General features: G+C 48.3%; 1 protein-coding gene across 16 annotated transcripts in view; it reads left to right on the forward strand.

Annotated features, from left to right (window-relative positions):
* The window catches only part of CADPS (calcium dependent secretion activator), a 206313-nt gene extending 197208 nt beyond the window's left edge, over window positions 1-9105 (forward strand). For 14 of the 16 annotated variants that reach the window (XM_086846973.1, XM_086846974.1, XM_086846981.1 and 11 more), the window contains 2 exons: window positions 5994-6098; window positions 7777-9105. In XM_086846973.1, the coding sequence (XP_086703099.1) occupies window positions 5994-6098; window positions 7777-7956 (285 nt within the window). In that variant the 3' untranslated portion in view covers window positions 7957-9105. The remainder of the gene's footprint in view (window positions 1-5993; window positions 6099-7776) is intronic. The other 2 variants (XM_086846989.1, XM_086846987.1) reach the window with 2 other exon arrangements.
* Window positions 9106-18181: the final 9076 nt, after the last annotated feature.

The following is an 18181-nucleotide window of genomic DNA, read 5'->3' on the forward strand; positions in this document are numbered from 1 at the left end:
CTTTGGAAAAGGGATTGCATAAGCTGCTATGTATGTCCATGCTGGGAACATCTCTTTATTTCTGATAGACAAGAATAGATTGCATTTACTGTGAGGCCCTGTGCTTTGGACTTGCCATCTTTACAAAGTTTTTGGAGCAGCAATGACTGCCGGGAACCAACAGTGAAAGAAACGTTGAGGGAAGGTGGAGAGGAGCACTTTGGTGGCCACAGAAGGCTGAATGGACAAGAATGATCCTTCCATGACTGTCACAGGGCAATCTGGGCTTTGGGTTGCAGGGCTGAAGCCATTTCTGGTGTACAATCCTGGCTGTGCTAGTGAGCACACCGAGAGTGAAGGAAGGACCGTGGTGCCTGGGGCTGGCAGGCTGCTCCTGAAGAGTTCCCACTCTCCATGCAAGTCCTCCTCTAACACTGGCAGCTGTGTGCACAGGGCTGGTCCCCAGACAGCATGTCCCTGTGCTGCTGTGGCTGCATCCCTGCCTTCCCTGTGGAGATGACACCTGCTCAGGGGAGGTGGCTGCCGTGAATACATGTGACAACGCCGAATACCCAATTTGATCTCAAGGCCACCCAGGACTGGGATGGACACGGCTCTGTCAGCTGTCACCTACTGTCAGCAGTTGTAAATCATCACAACCCCACTGTGCCTTCCACCAGCTGAGCTTCTGGCCCATTGGATAGGGATGCAAATGCCAGAAACAAAGAGTTGGTAATTTTATCTATATTTTTTTTTTTTTTTCCTGGCTGATAAAATTGCTTTGAGCTGTTGCCTGAGAGCAGGTTCAGTTTTCCTTTGGGAAGACTCACAGTCAGTCTCTTCCTCTCACCCTTCCCACCTCTGTGGTTCCCCTCACTTCGTGCTGGCTGGCTCAGGGATGCTGTGGTGGCGTCTGCCCAGCATCCAGTTCCTCGTCTTTGAAACACCTTGAATTCAAGGGTTCATTTCAAAGCTGCCTTTCAGCAGCTTCAAAACAAGCCCATGTCCTGGACAAAGAGAGGGAGCCAGCCAGCATTTGGAGCCTCTTTGTGCAGTGTGTGTCACAGTTTTAAATAGATTTGCCCTGCTTGGATTGGTTCTGGTTGGAAAGCGAGTACTGAAATGAGAGGTCATAGGGGAGAGTTACTATGGTAATTGAGTAGTATCACCAGTAGTTTTGCTCTTATGAGCATTAAAGCACATAATAATAGACAAACAACAGTGGTTAAAGCAAGCAGGTAGGATTACTATGTTCTTTTGTCAGAAGTATATAATGTCTTGTAGTCAGTTTTAAAGACTTCTCAACCCCAAATCCACCCAGCAGTCACCTGCTGAGTAATTTTGTATGCCTAATCTCTAGCCCTTAACTACAAGCTTTCTGCTAATTTGAGGCAAATGGGTATTTTTGACACTAAATAGGGCAGTAAAGAATCCCTGACCTAGAAAAACTCTGTTCCAAGGCACCGAGAGCAGAAAAATATTCTTTCAGCATCCTTGTGAGACCTTTGGAATGACATAAAATAGCTTTGACTAAACTGTGCTGCAGCCTTCGATTAATGGTTTGCAGAAACTTGCTGAACATCCCTACTACAACTTCCCCCATAAAACTTGTCACTTCAGATTGCCATCAGCCACCACAACAATAATCATTTCATGCCTATTGCTAATTGCAAGCACAGCTGAGGCTCAGCAGGGTGCTCTTGCACAGTCCCAGGCCTTTATACCAGCCTCAATCTGTTGTATGGCACTTGTTCACACACAAAAAAACTACCAGTAAAGGCAGAAAGAGGCAGAGTCACAGGTTCCTTGTAATCCCTCTGCTACCCTGCTGACAACCCAGCCCTATAAGCATTCCTGGTTTTGTCCCACTCTTTACAAAAGCTGAAGTGACCTTAAGCTACTAGTATGTAAGCTTTTGAATGAAGAATACAGCTCCTTCAGGTGCCTTAAGAAGCAGTGTTGCATCTGGCTTACGAGATTCTGTTTGCAGCACTCCTGGGGTGAGCTGTGGCTTCCTGTAACATGTAAAATATGAGTGTGAACTGAAGGTTCATGGCAAGGAACAGGAGGTCATGCTTCCATTCAGCTCACACCAAAGAGAACGGGGGTTTGCAGATGTTCCTGGGTGTGTGTAATGACACCACCTCCCAGAAAGCACAGGAACCCAGCACAGGGCTGGGTTTTGATAAAATGTGCCACATTCAGTGTGCTACTTGCAGATTTATTCATACCAATTTCTACAATTTATGTATTCAGAGACAAACTTGCTATTTCAGGAACTTATTGATCATGTTTTTGCATTCAAAAAAAAAAAAAATTAAGGCAGAGGGCTGGGGAAAAAGGAAGCTTATTGCTCAAGCTGGTTGGGGTGTTGGATCAGTATCCATAGAAGTGCACCTCTTGTAATGCTCCAGCTCTTCTAATGCCCATCCTGGTGCATCCCAGGTGGCCCATGGCCCACCTCATCTACCCAGCCTAGCACCCAGCAATGAAGGTTGCTGTGAAAGACAGGAGAACAGGAAAATAAACCTGAAAGAGGGATCAAATGCTTTTCTGTACAAATACAGTACCTGCTTGCAGTGTCTGGGCTCTGGCAGTGCATTTCCTCTGCTGGGGCTGGCTCATGGTGTGCAGCCATGGGGGTTTGCCTCTGCTAGAGCCCTGCTGCCTTCCCTGCTGACATCCTGCTGGATGAGTGGTACCCACCATGTGTCCAAAAGGATGCAGGCTCCACAGCCTGTCCTCGCCCTGTGCCCCAGACTGAGTGTAAATTGTCCCCTAGGTGGAGGACAGGGATGCCAGCAGCACCAGTAATGTGTGTGTACTGCAGTGAGTTACATGTGGGGTTTTGTCCATAGGCCTGGGCCATCAGTGAGGTCTATTTGTTCTTTTCAACCAGTCATGAGGACTTTTTAGCAGAAAATATATTTATGGTATTTGGTGTGCTCATGCCACAGCTGTGCTGTGGCTCCAGAAATGTGCCTGAAATGTGTTGCAAACCCCTTGGCAGAGCCCCAAAGTTCAGTATTTGGCCTGTGGCCTCTGCACTTTGTCTTTGGGGACAAGCCACAAAGCTGGAGCTGGATCCCCAAGGGGACCCTGTGTCCCCAGCATGAACCCCACTGCCCCTGAGGGAATGGCAGACCCCCTTGGGGAAGGCAAGGTGGCCAGTGTCCCCACAGGACCACTCTGTGCTCTTTTGTCTGAGGTGAATACGTTTCTGTTTAGGAGCATTTGGCTTTTTTGTTGTTTTTTTAATAATATAGTCATATGCAAATGTTATCTTCTTTGGTAGGTTAGTCATGAATCAGAGGGCTTATGCGTCTTATAGCACATCAACACTAGCGATAGCTAAAGGGAACATTTAATTTATGGGCTAACTTATTTTTATGAATATGCAGGGCTTAAATTCAGCAGTTGGTGTGTGCTCTATGAAGTGACGTGACGGTTTTGTGTATCAAGATCAATGAATTAGACTTTGTCTTTTTCTCATAAAGCAGAAAGTCTTAGGAGTAAGTTGGCTTTGAGAAAGAGAGCTCCTTTCATGCAGCCGAGCGCTACGCCTGGCTGAGCTCTTGTCAGCTGCTGCTCGAGAGGAGAGGGGTGCAATTCACATTTGGTTCCAAGGACTTTGCACTTCCCCAGAACCCAGAGTGTTAAAGTGCCCTCCAGAAACACAGAAAAACATTTAATTTTGCTTACTCTGAAGGTCTTGCAGCAGTAAAGTCACCCTGCCAATAACCTCCAGGCAGAGGTTATAATTTCTGTTTGGGATCACAGAGCCATGTGGGCGTGTGTGGTGTGGGACAGACAGAAATGACAGGACCTGCCCCTGCCAGGGACTTCTCATCTCATGTAGAGTTGACACAAGCACCCAGCAGATGAAGGGAGATGTAGGGAGGTGGCAGGGGAAGGGGGAGGGTGTGTATGTGCAGCACACAGTTGTGCCCTTCCTCTGGGGGTTCTGATCTGAAGAGGTGGCAGAAGGGGAAGGAGGTGTTTGGCTGACCTGGGCATCCATGTACCAGCACAGTCCTGGCTCAGAGCTAGTGTCACCCAAGAGCATGACTCAGTTAAGCACTGATTGCAGAAAAGCAGCTTTATGAACATTAACAATTTCTCTGTTTTGTCCACGTGGGTGTGCAGCATTTCATGGGAACCCAGGCAGATCCCCCAGTGACAGCAGTTGCTGTGTGCCACTCAGCCACCAGCTGGCTGCTGGCTGTCCTGGGTCAAGGTACCTGGGACCCCAAGGGGATACCCAGGGACACTCTGACTTCTCAGACTAGTCTGAGGGATTGGAAGGTATGAAGCCCACCAGACCTTCATGTCTCCTATGCTCATCAGGTCCACACCAGCTGCCCAGGTTGCTTCACTCACTGTTCAGCCCGTCACAGGACCCCAGGTGACAGCTGAGAGCTCCTGCTTGCCAGTCTCAATTAGTCTCATCCAAGCTCTTGCCAGGTTTGTGGTCTGGAGATGAAGGGTCAGCAGAATCTCTGTCACAAGTTGCACAAGGTGTGAGCATTGAGCATGAGGTCACCACGTGCCATTTTTTCGGTGACTCTTTCATCTCCTATTCCCTCCATTTTTTAAAGAGGTGGTGTAGAAATTAAAGTAGAGGAACATCTTTGGAGTTGGGGGAAAGCTGTTCCCTGTGCAGCTCCCGGGTGTGCTGCTGCACAGTTCAGAGATGTGTGTTGAGCACGCATTTTTGTGGTGCAGGGCTGTTTTAGATCAGACTCATTTGTTTGCTTTGGTGAGCCGTATGCCACCTTGTGGGTGCCGGTGTCAAAGGATGGAGGGTAACAAATCAGTGGCCTCAGTTTTGCAGTTACAGAATGTTCAGTTGTCTCCATTCCCCTGCTGCTCCAGCGGGACAAGGGCATGTTCTGTGTCAGACACCCCCGACCCGAGGGGGCAGCAAGACCTGACTTGGACTGGGGCGAGGTTTTAGGCTCGTTGGGAGGCAGCTGCATTCCAGACTAATTTGGATAGTGCTCTATCAGGATTTTCATAAACTGGTCTGGTGGGGTTTCTTTAGTATTTTAGCTGGTTCTAGATTACTTGCATCTGGTCTGCAGTATGGGATTTGATCTCTGCATGTAAGAGAGATCACGAGAAGGGGGCAGCTGTGCATACAGAGGTGTGATGGGGTTTTGCCTGCTTTGTAGCCACCCCTTGTGCTGAGCACCCTGGGGAGATTTTGTGGTTCCCCACCCACCCCCCAGCCTTTGCTTTTCCTCCTCTCGAGGGCTCGCTGCTCATCTGTGTGGCATCAGATGTGCAGGACTCTGATCCACAGCCCACCAGAGCCTTCCTGCACTGCGGGAGTGGCAGGCTGCTGCCACACTGCTGCGAGCCTTTTTCACAGACTACAGCACAATTTCAGCCCCTGGAGGGGCCCTGTGAGTTCAGCAGCTTTGAACAAGCTGATTTCTTTGCTGCTTTTCCATCTTTCATAACTGTGAGGGTGAAACCAGAGCATTTCCCACACAGCCTGGGCAGGCACCTGTAGGTGCTTAGACCAGCATGAGGTGCTTTCCCCTCAGCCAAACCTTGCCCCGCATGAGCCTCCCCTCCACTCACCCTCGGGGACCCAGACTCATCCTGTGGCTGTTGAGGATTGAATTTGAAGATGGTAAGTAACCTGAGTGTGGGACTGACATCCTTAAAGGGAGGACTGTGCTCTCACTGTGGGGGAAACAGGTTAAAACATGGTTCAAGCCAAACACACATCACTGCTGGCAAGTGCCATCAATGGCAAAATCAGATTACGAAACCTTGCAGTGCTACTGGTGGCCGTTACCCTCCTAATAAGTTTGTTGTTGTTGTTATTGTTGCTGTTAAAATTTTCAAGCTCATGCATGGAAATTCTGTGTAAGAGCAGATGCCTGTCTCCCCTCTCAGTCTGTGGCCCCCAGGAGCGGGCTGGCAGGTGGCAGAGGTGGGTGTGGGGGGTGCTGGGGGCACAGGTGTCAGTGGGTGCTGGAGAAGTCGTGTCTCTCTTGCAGCAATGGTACACCAGCTCCATGAGTGTCGTGTGCACCTGGCTGACAGACCGCATGGACCTGCAGCTCCACATCTACCAACTGAAAACTCTCATTAGGATAGTAAAGGTGAGCACCCCAGGTGTGCCCAGGGCCCCTCGCTGTCCTGTCTGTGTGCCTGCAGCTGTGTGGCACCTGCTTTAGGCAAACTGTCACCGGCAGATAAATCAAGGATTTGTTAAAATTCTTTACAAGAATTAAGATAGCAGTGTCTGTGGCAGGTAGCACTGGATAAACAGGAGCTTTAAATGCACAGGGATGTAAAATACAGGTGTGCAAATAAGAACAAAGTAACTCCTTGCATTAAAAACAAAAATCAAAGCCTCTTGCCATTTGACCTTACTTGTACAGTAAGTGCACCAAAATAAGCCTTTTTGTGGAAAAAACCACCAGTGATCTGTGGTGTTAAAATGGGTTAAATTGACCCAAAAGTTTTTAACGCTGTTTTGCTAGAAACATTTAAGCCCAGCTATGGGTTGTGATTATTGTCAGAATGCAAATGAGGTTGTTCTCATAGTTAATTGAAGTTGTTTCTTTTACAATGGGTGTATATAATCAGCTCTAAGAGATCACAAAGGTGAGATAACATACCCTGAAAGTAGCATTTTTTTTCCTTAAGTGCACGTGTATGTGTATATGTGTGTGTGTGCGTGCCTTGGACTAATGATAATTATTTCAGTGTGAAATCACAGTGGTTTACATGAAATAATAAGATCACAGAAGGGGGTAAATATATTTTTGATCATTTTAGGTTCTATCTAATGCTTTTTGGTCTCGTATTTTATAATGTTTATGGTCTTGTGTGCAGTGAACACATTGAAGGCATGAATAAATTAAAACTGAAATGCATTAAATGTGCTTTTCATAACTGAAAACAACAGGCACAGACAGATTATTCCTGCTTGTCAGCTAGCTGAGGAAAGCTTTTTTCCTTGTGCTTTATTTATACCAATATTACATTCAGAAGCAGCTATAACAAACCCAAGGACTTTCTGAAATAGCAGAACAGTAAATAGTTTCTATGCAGAGCACAGAGCAGAATTAAATGAACAACGAGACCAGAGTTTTATCTCACAGAGTTGAGAAGTTTTTAAACATAAATTCAAATAAGAGATGTTAATTGTAATATAAAGGGAAGTATGAAAACCATGGAAATACAATTCCAGATTGAGGTGAAGAAAGGGAGATTTAAGAAACATGTGCCCCGTGCTTATATTTATATATCAATAATTTTGTCCAGTATCCTGGACTTAGTTTATTTAATCCCTATGCTGCAGGTAGGATTGTTTAATATGGAGCATTCCGGGAATGTGTAATCGTGTCTGTGGGTACTGGGGATAAGCATCCTGCTGCTTGAAGAGAAATAACTGACATTAGAGGCAGATGAACACATCCTGGAGCAAGGGAAGTTAGTTGGATCAGAGCCCTTTTATTGCTTTGATGTCATTTTAGACACCAGCCCACCCTACTCAAAGCTCCCCTGAGCTGCTTTGAAGCTGCCCAGCCTGGCCCACAAAGGCAGGGCTGGGGTCACAGAGCTGTAATTTGTTGCCCAAGGCGCCCTAAAGGGAGCTCTGCCACGGCAGAGTGGTGGCCAGCAGGGATGTCCCTGTGGCCTCTGTGCTTCCCAGGTGATGCAAAATGTCCCCAGGGCTGGATTTCCCAGCCTGTCCCATTAGTGGCCCCACAGGTGGGCTCCTGCAGCGGAGCTGGTGTTGGCCCTGACCTCTGTCTGTCTCTGCTCTAGAAAACGTACCGAGATTTCCGATTGCAAGGCGTGCTGGACTCCACCCTGAACAGCAAAACCTACGAGACCATCCGGAACCGGCTGACGGTAGAGGAGGCCACGGCGTCGGTCAGTGAGGGCGGGGGGCTCCAGGGAATCACCATGAAGGACAGTGATGAGGAGGATGAAGAGGACGACTAGGGAAGCTGGAGCACCGGCTGGGGGTCGCCTGGTATCCGTGCATGTACCTCGTCTTTAACTCAGTTAGCCACATTAGGAATTTTTATGTCAGCTCTAAATGCCCATGAGAAGTTTACCAATACAAATGCCATGTTAGCTGTGTGGTAATAAGATTAGCACCTCTCTTTGATTCATCAGTTTCCTAATTTCATATCTATATGTTCATAAGCAATATGGAGCACCATTGTTTAATACTGTTAATGGAAAAACTACATAGAAAACATCCTAGGTGTGTCCCTGTTATTAAAGTTTAAACAATGCTTCATTAATGTACTGTATATACATTGATGGTAAATTGTTGTGAAGATGAGTGACTCGAGTCCTTTCATTTCTTTCTCTTCTGTGGATGCCAAGTGCTTAAAATTAATTAAAAAAACAGCTTTGTTTTTAAAAGAAAAACCAGGCAATTACAAATGATTTTTTTGTTCTCTCTCTGTTCATTTAAAAACCAGAAAACAAACAAACCCAGACAGCCGTTTGAATCATTCTGCATCCTTGTTAATGTACCAGGCTCTTCCCTTCAATATGCAGTTAACTCCATAGAGACTACATCCCAAAGGATTAGTCATTCTAATTGCCACACCAGATTAATCCTATCATTATGGATATATCATGCCACATTACAAGTCCAAAGCAGTTGTTTTATGTTGACGTTTGCTCCTCTAAATGTTACATTTTTGTTTAAATTTCAAATAACCGTGTATGTACAAAGACAACTTTAATTACAATCTTAGACTCTACAAATGTGTTTATAATAATATATTGAATATTTATTTCAGTAGATTGTAACCATAATTTACAATTCCTCTGTTTCACAATGGTTTTTATATATGTCATGTACATTGCATTTTGACCAGTAACTGCATGTCCATCAGTTCCTTCTCCAGAGCTTTTACTTTCTGTGTAAAATAGTGATCCATCTTGCTTTTTTTGCCTTATACAAGCCGACAGTTGTAAAAGTGTGAGAACTGTGGCTTCTCAATAAATAACTATTCAGATGTCCTAATAATAAATTATGGAGTCTTTTTATGTCTGCCTTAGAAAAAAAACCAAACCAAGCTGAGATGTAAGAGCCCCAACCTCACAGAATAAAGGCATTTTCTTTTCTCATGGGTGTTCTTTAGTTTATTAATTAAGAAGATGGTTTCCTGATTTGCTCCCCAGGTCAGGATTGGGAGCACAGTGTCTGTCCCCCAGGTACAAGGGCATTTCTGCTATGACTGCCACAGCTGTTTCCACTGTTATCTGCACTCTGTGTCCTGTGATTTGTCCCTCAACATCTAAATTATGTCTGCTCTGGTTCAGCCCCTGTTTTTATATGGCCATCAGCTTTACCCAACACCTCCCTTCAAAAGGCCTCGGTTTGTTCTTTAACTTCTCCCAAAACAGCCAACTGCAACAGCACTTAGACACACAGGGCGGAGACAAGCCCCGAGCTGAAATTAAATAAAAGTCTGGTTTGATGGAAAACATGTTTAATGGAAGCACACTTGAAGTGGCTGCCCAGAGAGGTCATGGATACCCTATCCCTGAAAACGTTCAATGTCAGGGGCTCTGAGCAGCCTGGTCTAGTGGAAGGTGTCCTTGCCCATGGCAGGGGGTTGGAACTAGATCATCTTTAAGGTCCTTTCCACCCCAATCCATTCTGTGATTCTCTGTTAGGCTCAGAGATTTCTGAGAGGTTTTGCAGTCCCTCCCTCCTATCAGTCAATTCACACCAGAACTGATTCCTGTAGCCCAGGTCTCAGTCATTTGAAGAACTGATGTGCTTTACCCCCAAACACAACAACTTGCTGCCAGCCTGGGGAACCAGAACAAATGTTCATCCCTCACACATAGATGGGCAAATGGAAAAACATCCTACCTAGATGAGCCCTCCTGACATAATGAACTATTAAACTAAACCATCTTCCAGAACCTAAAAGACATGAGACCCACTCTGGACATATGGGAGGAGATTGGGACCTCTGGAACTGCCTGTGAAGGGGGTGTTGAGTCCCAGACTGGGCTGGGTTATGGAGCCTGGAGCATATTCACCTGCAGTGCTGGATTTTTGGGTCCCTTCCCTCTGTGTCAGAGTTTAGCATCTGCTGTGGGGGTGCTGTGCAGTCCCACCTGGCTGGCCACACCCTACACATTCAGCATCCACCTTTCCCAGCTGTCCTGGGAACACCCCCCCCTTGGAACAGGGGCATTAGCAGGGGCTTCACTTTAGGAATGGGTGGTGGATGCACACATTTAGCACCATTTACATGTTGAGAAGTCACCTGATGCTCCAGAGTAATGAATTTTTAACCCTAACTGTAGCCCAGGAGAGTTGATTTTTGACTTGCTCTATGCTGCTGGTAGAGGGAAGCACATTGCCAGAAAAAGCTGCTTCTGAGGACTTAGGCAGGAATATGGCTTTGTGACCAGCGACACAGGAAGCTTTTCCCTCTTCTTACCCACCCTTCATATGTGCAGCTACTTGGCCCTGAGTCCTCAGAGGAACTGAGGGGTAGTAGTTGAGTGTTCAAGTCGTACTCAGTCTATCAAAACCAATTCAGATGCCTCTGCAGGTCTGTCACTGGCATGCGCACAAAAATATTTATTCCTTGACCTCATTATGCTTGGAGCCTTCAATCCCACCCTGAAGTCCTCCCAGGACTTCCCTGACAAAGCAAGTCTCACAAGATATAAAGCAAAGAACAAACTGCAAGCACCACCTGGTCCTTTCTTTCCAGAGGGCTGAGACCCACTTGAGACCCACACACATACTGCTGCACACGTGTGTTCATGCCCTCTTTATCCTCTCCCTCAGCTGTGACAAATATTTATGTGAAGGACAGCAATTCCAAGAGGAAGTCCTAGGAAAGCCTTGCTGGGGTGGTCACCAGGCTGGTAGCAAAGAGCACTGAAGGACATAGAAATTTATAGCTCTGCTGGCAGTCAGGCAGAGCAGAGCTGGAGAAACAGCTTGATTCTGCTCTGGAAATGTCTCCCTTTTTTTTTTTTTTTAAACACAAAATATTTATTGGGTAAAAACACAGCCCACTTCCACCTGCCACCTTTCAAAATAGTGAGCCCTGCTCAGTTTTTTGAATGAGAGAGTGTGGGTGCAGCCTTCAGGAGATGCTCCTTGGCTGAGCGTTGCTAACGCACGTCGGTGCCTCCCTGAGACAGCAGTGGTTGGACACCCTCGAGTGAGTGCCTCTGTCATGAGCAGTGACCCTATGGCCTGTGACAGCTTTTTGTGTTCTCAAACCCGAAAAAAGCACCCCGGAAATTCCACAGCCCTGAGGCCTGACCACAGAACAGGGCTCACTATTTTTAAGGCATTTGGACCCAAAAGATGAGCTTCAAGGTTATGTACTTCAGTGTAAACAGAGAGATCTCGCATACAGCGTTGCTGCAAAGCAGGATTTAACCTCCCACTCCACAGCCTGCAGCTTGTGGCTGAGCAAAGGAGTGCACTGCACCCTGATCCCCACTGCCTTTAACCCTGCATGTGACCAGGGGAGTGCTGGCAGCCCAAGCCTCTCCTAAATGGGTTCTGCACTGTGGTACCAGGAGTGGGAAGAGCCACCTTGGGTCAATCCTGCAGAAATGTCAAATCCAGTACGGTTTCGTTTTGCCTGAAAAATATCAATCTGGGTTGAAATCCCTCCTGGCCACAGACTGCAGTCTGGGTAAGGCTCAGCTCCTGCAGAACAAAGCAACACCTTGGGCAGCACCCAAAAGAGCTTGTGGATAGATGAGAGCACTGGCCAAGGTGGCTGAGGAATGCAAAGATCTGCTGCTGGCTCACTTCAGCCCATTGCTGTGATGGAACAAGCTCCCACAGTCAAAGGACTTTCTGCCAGTACAACCACACCTAGATGAAGAATCTGCCTGTACAGTTATGTCAGTCAGTTTTGGGAAAAGAGGAAAATTTCATTCTTCTGCCAGCAAAATTTTAAATGATAGATCAGGCCAAAACTTCTCTCATATTTACAGGGAAGTCCAGCGAAAATATCCTTTTTTTGACAGACTTACTTAAAGCATGTGGCATGGACACTGAAAATGCTATCAACTATTTGACTGACAAGTGTCAGCAGCTGTTCATCCAATTTGTTTTATATTTCACCAACTAACAGATTCTTTCCCCTCTGCTGTAATGCATGTCTTCTGGCCCATAGGCATCTTAGAAATTGCTTTTCTGCCTTTCTAGTGACCAAAACGTCAAAAATATTAGAAGACAATTTGTGTTCAGAAGCATAAACAGGCACGCAATAAAGCAAAGATGATTTTGCCAACGTTCAGGCTGTGTTCTTTTTTAAAAAGTCACAGCAAACCTAAGGCAAAAATTGTTTCTCTAAGCTTTAAAAGAAAAAGCTAATGCAAACAAAGCACATGATAAATCAGCACAGGTTAAACCATCAGCTACCAAGGGGAAAAGCTGCTAAGGGCCAACCAAAATGCAGCTGAGCTGAGCATGTCAACCTCTGCACTTTGGCTGTGAAGTTCACAACTCTGCGCTTCCATCACCAGTATTTGTTAAAAAACCCGCTCCATGTTGCCAGGATTTAACAAAGCCACTGTTGTATCAAACCAGGCTCAGCTAGGAGAGACCTTTGAGCCATTCACAAAACCCAGTCCTCTGCATCTTAGGTCTAGCACTGCTTTCAGAACTCTTCGATCCCAACTGCATATAATTGTTGCAGTTTTCACCCATCATGAACTTGCTGGACTAAAAAAAGCCTGTGTGACACCTCTCTCTGGTGAGCTGTATTCCATGATATTTCCTTTAATCAAACACTTTCAGGCTTTCAAGCAAAACCTGAAGTGATATTTTCCTCAACCTTTCTAAAAGATACATATTCCATTTCAAGTCGTAAATCCGCATTTGTTGTAACTATGCAAAATATGGGAGAAAAAAAGTGCAGAGATTATATGCAATCTGCCAGCAGAGTTGTGTGCCATGAGGAAAATGCCTCACAGGTCAAAACAAAGAAAAACACTGAGCAACAAATTAGTTGCAGGCAGTAGCTAATATGGAGATCAAAAGATTAAAATCAACATACAACGATGAAATCACTGGAATAATAGGAGCACTTAAGAAGATTAAGTCAATAACAGAGTCCAGTGCTACAAAAATAAGGTTTTGATTATACTGTAAAATTTTATCTTGGGAGAGCAAAAGCAATTACAACCATGACATGCTTCACTATCCCTGCCTTAGACCATCTTGGCTCATTTCCTATGCAAGGAATACAGTTGTTGAAATAAACAGAAATGTTATGACTCAAGTGCTCGATTCAAAAACAAACCAGGTGGTCAGATCAGATTGGGGACTGTCAAGATGGGGTCTGTAAAATCAGGACTTGTTGCAGATCCCGGAGAATATGACAGCTGGGGGGAGCAAAGGCCACACTGTTTAGGACTGGCTTTCTGCACAGAGAGCTCCACAAGCAGCTGATGTCGGGGCTGTCCCAGGCTGTCAGCTGGAGAGGAGAAGCACGCACTGGAAGGGAGGTAGGAGGAGATAAATAACTCAAAGACTGGTAGTGAACATGGTGATGAACTCTGATAACAGGGAAGGTATTTTTCTATCCAGCTAAACAGGCAAAGATGGTGGGTTTGGTTTTACATCAGAGGCAGAGCATGTGGCAGCCTCCAAGCCCATCCAGACCCTCATGTCAGGGACAGGAACATCTCCCATAGCCATGCTCAGCAGTTCTGGGGGTAGCACAGCCCAATGGGGATGGGAAGGATGACCCACCAGGGGCAGCTGATGCTCCCCATGACAGATCCACCCTTGATCATGTGCTTGGTGTATAAGCAGGAATTGACGAGCCAGCCCCTCCAGCACAAAGTGGCCATGGCCATGGAACACCAGCCTCATCCATGGACTGTGGGACCAAAGGTCTAGAGCTCCCCATGGAGAAACAGTTTACCCTGGTGAGGTCCTCCACAGCAAGAAGTCTCAGAGCTCTCAGTGGGCTCTGCAGTGCTCTGTTTTGTGAGGAAGAGCTGAGGCAGCTCCTCTGTGCCCCAGGGCTGATGACTTGCCTGGGCTTTTCTCACAACTGTTTTTTCAATATCACTATCTCCAGCCCCACCCCAAAATCACAATCTAGGCTCATAATTAAATCAAATAAATAAATTATCCTCTATTTTTACATAATTTGTGGGTGTTCTTGAACATTCAGCAAATACTTGGGTTGTGCATTGAAGTTTTTTCCTCCAGTAAGACGTCTGGATTTTTAGTTTGGGCTCTCATTATTGGGGGAATTTTTTGTGGTTTTTCTAGATCACGTCTTCTGGGATGAAATCAACCCATTTCTTGCGCCCAAGCAGCACAGCAGCACTTTCACTTGTCAATCTGGGAGTCTTGCCAAGCTCTCTCTGACTTAGCCACCATGAGGGACGGGGATGCTGCACTCCAGCCGGTCCCACACACCCCAGAGAAAGGGGACAAGGTGATGCCATCCACTGCCACCTCCACACCCTGCAGCCCGTGGAGTCCAGCTCTGCAGCAGATGGGGACACCTGTGACAACAGTTCAAACAATGGCAAATACAAATCTCAAACAACCTCACGTGGCACAGCCAGAAAGACTGGACAATACTGAGTGAGTATGAGAGGCAAAATGACAGTGGAAAGATTGGTTTTGGAAAGATTATTTCTCTATTTGGTTTTCTTCTTTGAAAAAGCAAGTAATTTTGAAAATGAGATGTTTTTCTGTCTCATTAAGGGAAGAATAATTCAAAACACGTGGAGTTTGTCCCACTTACTTTTTTGCCTTCCTTCTTTCAAGCAAAAAAAGGGAAGGAATAGGAACATGAAACTGAAGTGGGCTTCTACCCATTTTCACTGTTTTTTGTTCCTTTTCCTGAAACGTTTTCAGTAGGAAAGTGAGAACAAGGCCATCCCCCCATTATATTCTCCTTCTCTACTTCCTCCCACCTTTTCTCCTAAATAGAAAATAAGGGGAAAAAACCCCTACAAACCCAGAAAAACTTAAAAGCTCCCACTCTTTCAAAAAAAAAAGTACAACATTTCAAAACATTAGGAAGGAACATCTTTCAGTGTTCAGTGTTCAGAAATGAAACGCAGCATTGCTCCATTACTGCAATGCGAAGGATGACTATTTCTGACAATAAAGATGGAGAATAGCAGCTCACCCTTTCAACCATTTCTTCCTTGGATTACTGGACAGGTTGGCTTTGGACATGGTGTGGATTCCAACGACTCCTCACCTGCCTCCTGGGCTAGACCAGTCTCGCGCCAGGAGCTCGATTTCCCTCATGATGTCTCTCTCTGCTCCTCACAGGCAGGCAGGCAGCGTTTTTGGGGCATAAAGCCTGGCTGGGATCGAGCCGTTAGTTACCATTCCTGTTGACAGGCAAACTAGAATAGGCTCTGGCTCACTTTCTCCGAGCTGCGGAAGGAGGAATGAGCCGGGAAAAGAGTTCATTCAATTGCTTCTGTTTGGCAGCTCTGCAGGACTCTCCGCACAGACAGAAAGAGATGTGGCAAGTAAGGAGTTGCCATTTTTAGAATTACATAAGCCCATTTGATTGCCATCGAGGCACTCTGTGCAGCTCCTGCCACGGTGCCCTGCCGGTTGCTTTGCAGTGGGACTAGATTTCAAACAGTTTTAGAAGCAGGTCAGATACCAGCTTTTAAAATTGGATTCAGGTTGAAAATGTCGATGTTACTCCTGCCATCACTGACAATATAGACCAGGACAGCCATGCAAGGACTCTGAGCCAGTTAGCTTCTAAATTCCCACTAACCACACATTCTCCGGAACCTGTACAGTGCTCCAAAAACCAAGCTCCCCAATAAAAATAAAAAAAAAATCGAAAAATATAAAATAGAATTATCTGCCTATAGATAGGAAGTAATGTACATAGCTCAATAAAAGGGATGAAAAAATACTCTGGAGAGTCTCAAAGCCACTACTCCCTCCAAGGTGCTTTTGCCAGGCACTACCCCTGCCCCAGTGTGGCAGTGTCCATTGGGTGACAGGGCAGCAGGGTCACCCCACCAATGCTTTGGGCCCTGCAGGATGAGGTGGACAGCCCGTGGGGACTGAGGCACACAGGACTGCAGGGCTACTGCTCCCGTTGGAAAAAGTATTGAGGTTTCAAAGGAGTAACCAAAAAGATTCACATGGGTAACGACCCTGGCTTCACCTCCACCCCAAACTTTGCTATCCTGACTTCTCCGTTCATTGCTCATCAATTTGTCCAAACAGTGTCTGTCTCTCACCACTGCAAACTGAGTTGCAGCCAAACACCTTGGGAGCATCCCTGGGCTGGCCCCTCGAAGTCGTAATTGCTGCCTTGCACGGAGACAGACCCAAATCCAGCACGGTGGGGCCAGGGCCGGGCAGCACCGCAGCCCAGCCCTCCTCCCAGCCCAGCTCTGGGCCCCTCCAGCGCACCTTTGCACAAAGCTACAAAGCCACGGAAAAAGCTGATCCCCCACCCTGGCTCACAAAGACAGCCCCATCCTAATTGCCTGGGCCGGTGGCTCACCCGGCAGTCCATCACCTTCCATTAAAAAATAATAAGGAAAAGAATTGAGAAAAAAAAAGTATTCAGAAAAATACCTATAAAAAGCAAAGCAGCATGGAAATCAAAGCCACCATTTCGGGGAGACTGAAGCATAATGCTAATAACTTTCGGCAGCTTCCACTGCGGAGTTTAAGCAGCTGCCAAGTTAAATAACTAGGAGGATCCTAAGTTATCTTCCAGTGGACCAGAAATGCCCAGTGCCGAGTGGCTGGGCGGAGGCGGCCCGGCGGACGCGGGGAGCCGGGCCGAGCCCGCGGGGCCCGGGGCTGCCCCCGCCCGGGACCCAGCCAGGACGGGTCCCCGGGAGCCCCTCAGCAGGCGGCTCTGGCTGTGGAGGAGAGGAAGGGGAACCCCCGCCGCTTTTCGATGTCAGCGGCCGGGGAGCGTTTGGGGCTGGGGCTGCAGGGCGCGTACGGGACCCCCGAGGGGAGCGGGTGCTGGAGAAGCCCCGGGTGACTCGGCGTGTCCCTCACGGGGCCGGCCCGGCCCGCCCGGGCACCGCACTCGTTTTTCTGGGGAGACAGCGGCGTAAACATAACCGCAGAAGCGATCGCGTCCGCAATGGGAGCGTCTTTGCGGCGTGCGCCTTCTTGGGAAAAATCCGCAAACCATTTCTCCCTCCAAATGTCGGGGGTGAAGGATTAGAAGCCCACGGGAGAACTGCCTCCTCGGGAGAGGCGGAACGCGGGGCCGAGCCGGGAGCCCGCTGCGCGCCCGACGTGCTCCTGCCTCCCAAAGCCGGGCCGGGCCGCTCGGGCCCCCCGAGCCGGGCCCCCAGAGCCAGCACCCCCAGAGCCAGCACCCCCAGAGCCAGCACCCCCAGAGCCAGCACCCCAGAGCCAGCACCCCCAGAGCCAGCACCCCCAGAGCCAGCACCCCAGAGCCAGCACCCCAGAGCCAGCACCCCAGAGCCGGGCCCCCAGAGCCAGCACCCCAGAGCCAGCACCCCCAGAGCCAGCACCCCCAGAGCCAGCACCCCAGAGCCGGGCCCCCAGAGCCAGCACCCCAGAGCCAGCACCCCCAGAGCCGGCACCCCAGAGCCAGCCCCCCAGAGCCAGCCCTCCCGCCTGGCACTCCCCGAGCACAGGGGCTCGGGCTCGGGGCTGGCCAGGCGGCGGGGCTGGGGCAGCTGTCTCAAAGTCACTCAGTTGTAATATGCTCGCCGGAACAGCAGAAGTCGAATCGATAGAGACGGCCTCCAGCTGTGCCTAAACCTGCAATTTCAATTAAAATACTGAGCTCCGATGCCGGGGTCTTAGCTGGGATCTCAACGCCCTGATGCGTAAGGCGTGCGGTACCCGGTTTGGAGCCGGCCGGGAGGCAGCGGCACGGCCCGAGCCGGACCCCGGCCTGGGGATGCACGGGAGCTTCTCCGGGCTGCGGGGAGGAGACAGCCCCGGGGCTCCGCAAGGGCTCCCCCGCCTCTCCTCGCCCCCAGCGGCCCCGAGGCCTGCGGGACCCGCTCTCCCAGCAGGGCGGTGGGTGCGCAGCAGCGAGCCGCCAGCCGTCCCTTGGCCGGGGAGGGTGGGAAGGAGGGAGAGACCCGGTTCAGCAAACACCCCGGCAAGGACGAGGGCGGCTCGGGGAAGCTGGCAGCGAGCTCCCGGTCCCGGCTCCGCAGCCCTTCTTTTATCCTGCCC

This window comes from Cyanistes caeruleus, chromosome 11, assembly GCF_971803275.1.
Source record: "Cyanistes caeruleus chromosome 11, bCyaCae1.hap1.1, whole genome shotgun sequence".
Taxonomy (NCBI): Eukaryota; Metazoa; Chordata; class Aves; order Passeriformes; family Paridae; genus Cyanistes; species Cyanistes caeruleus.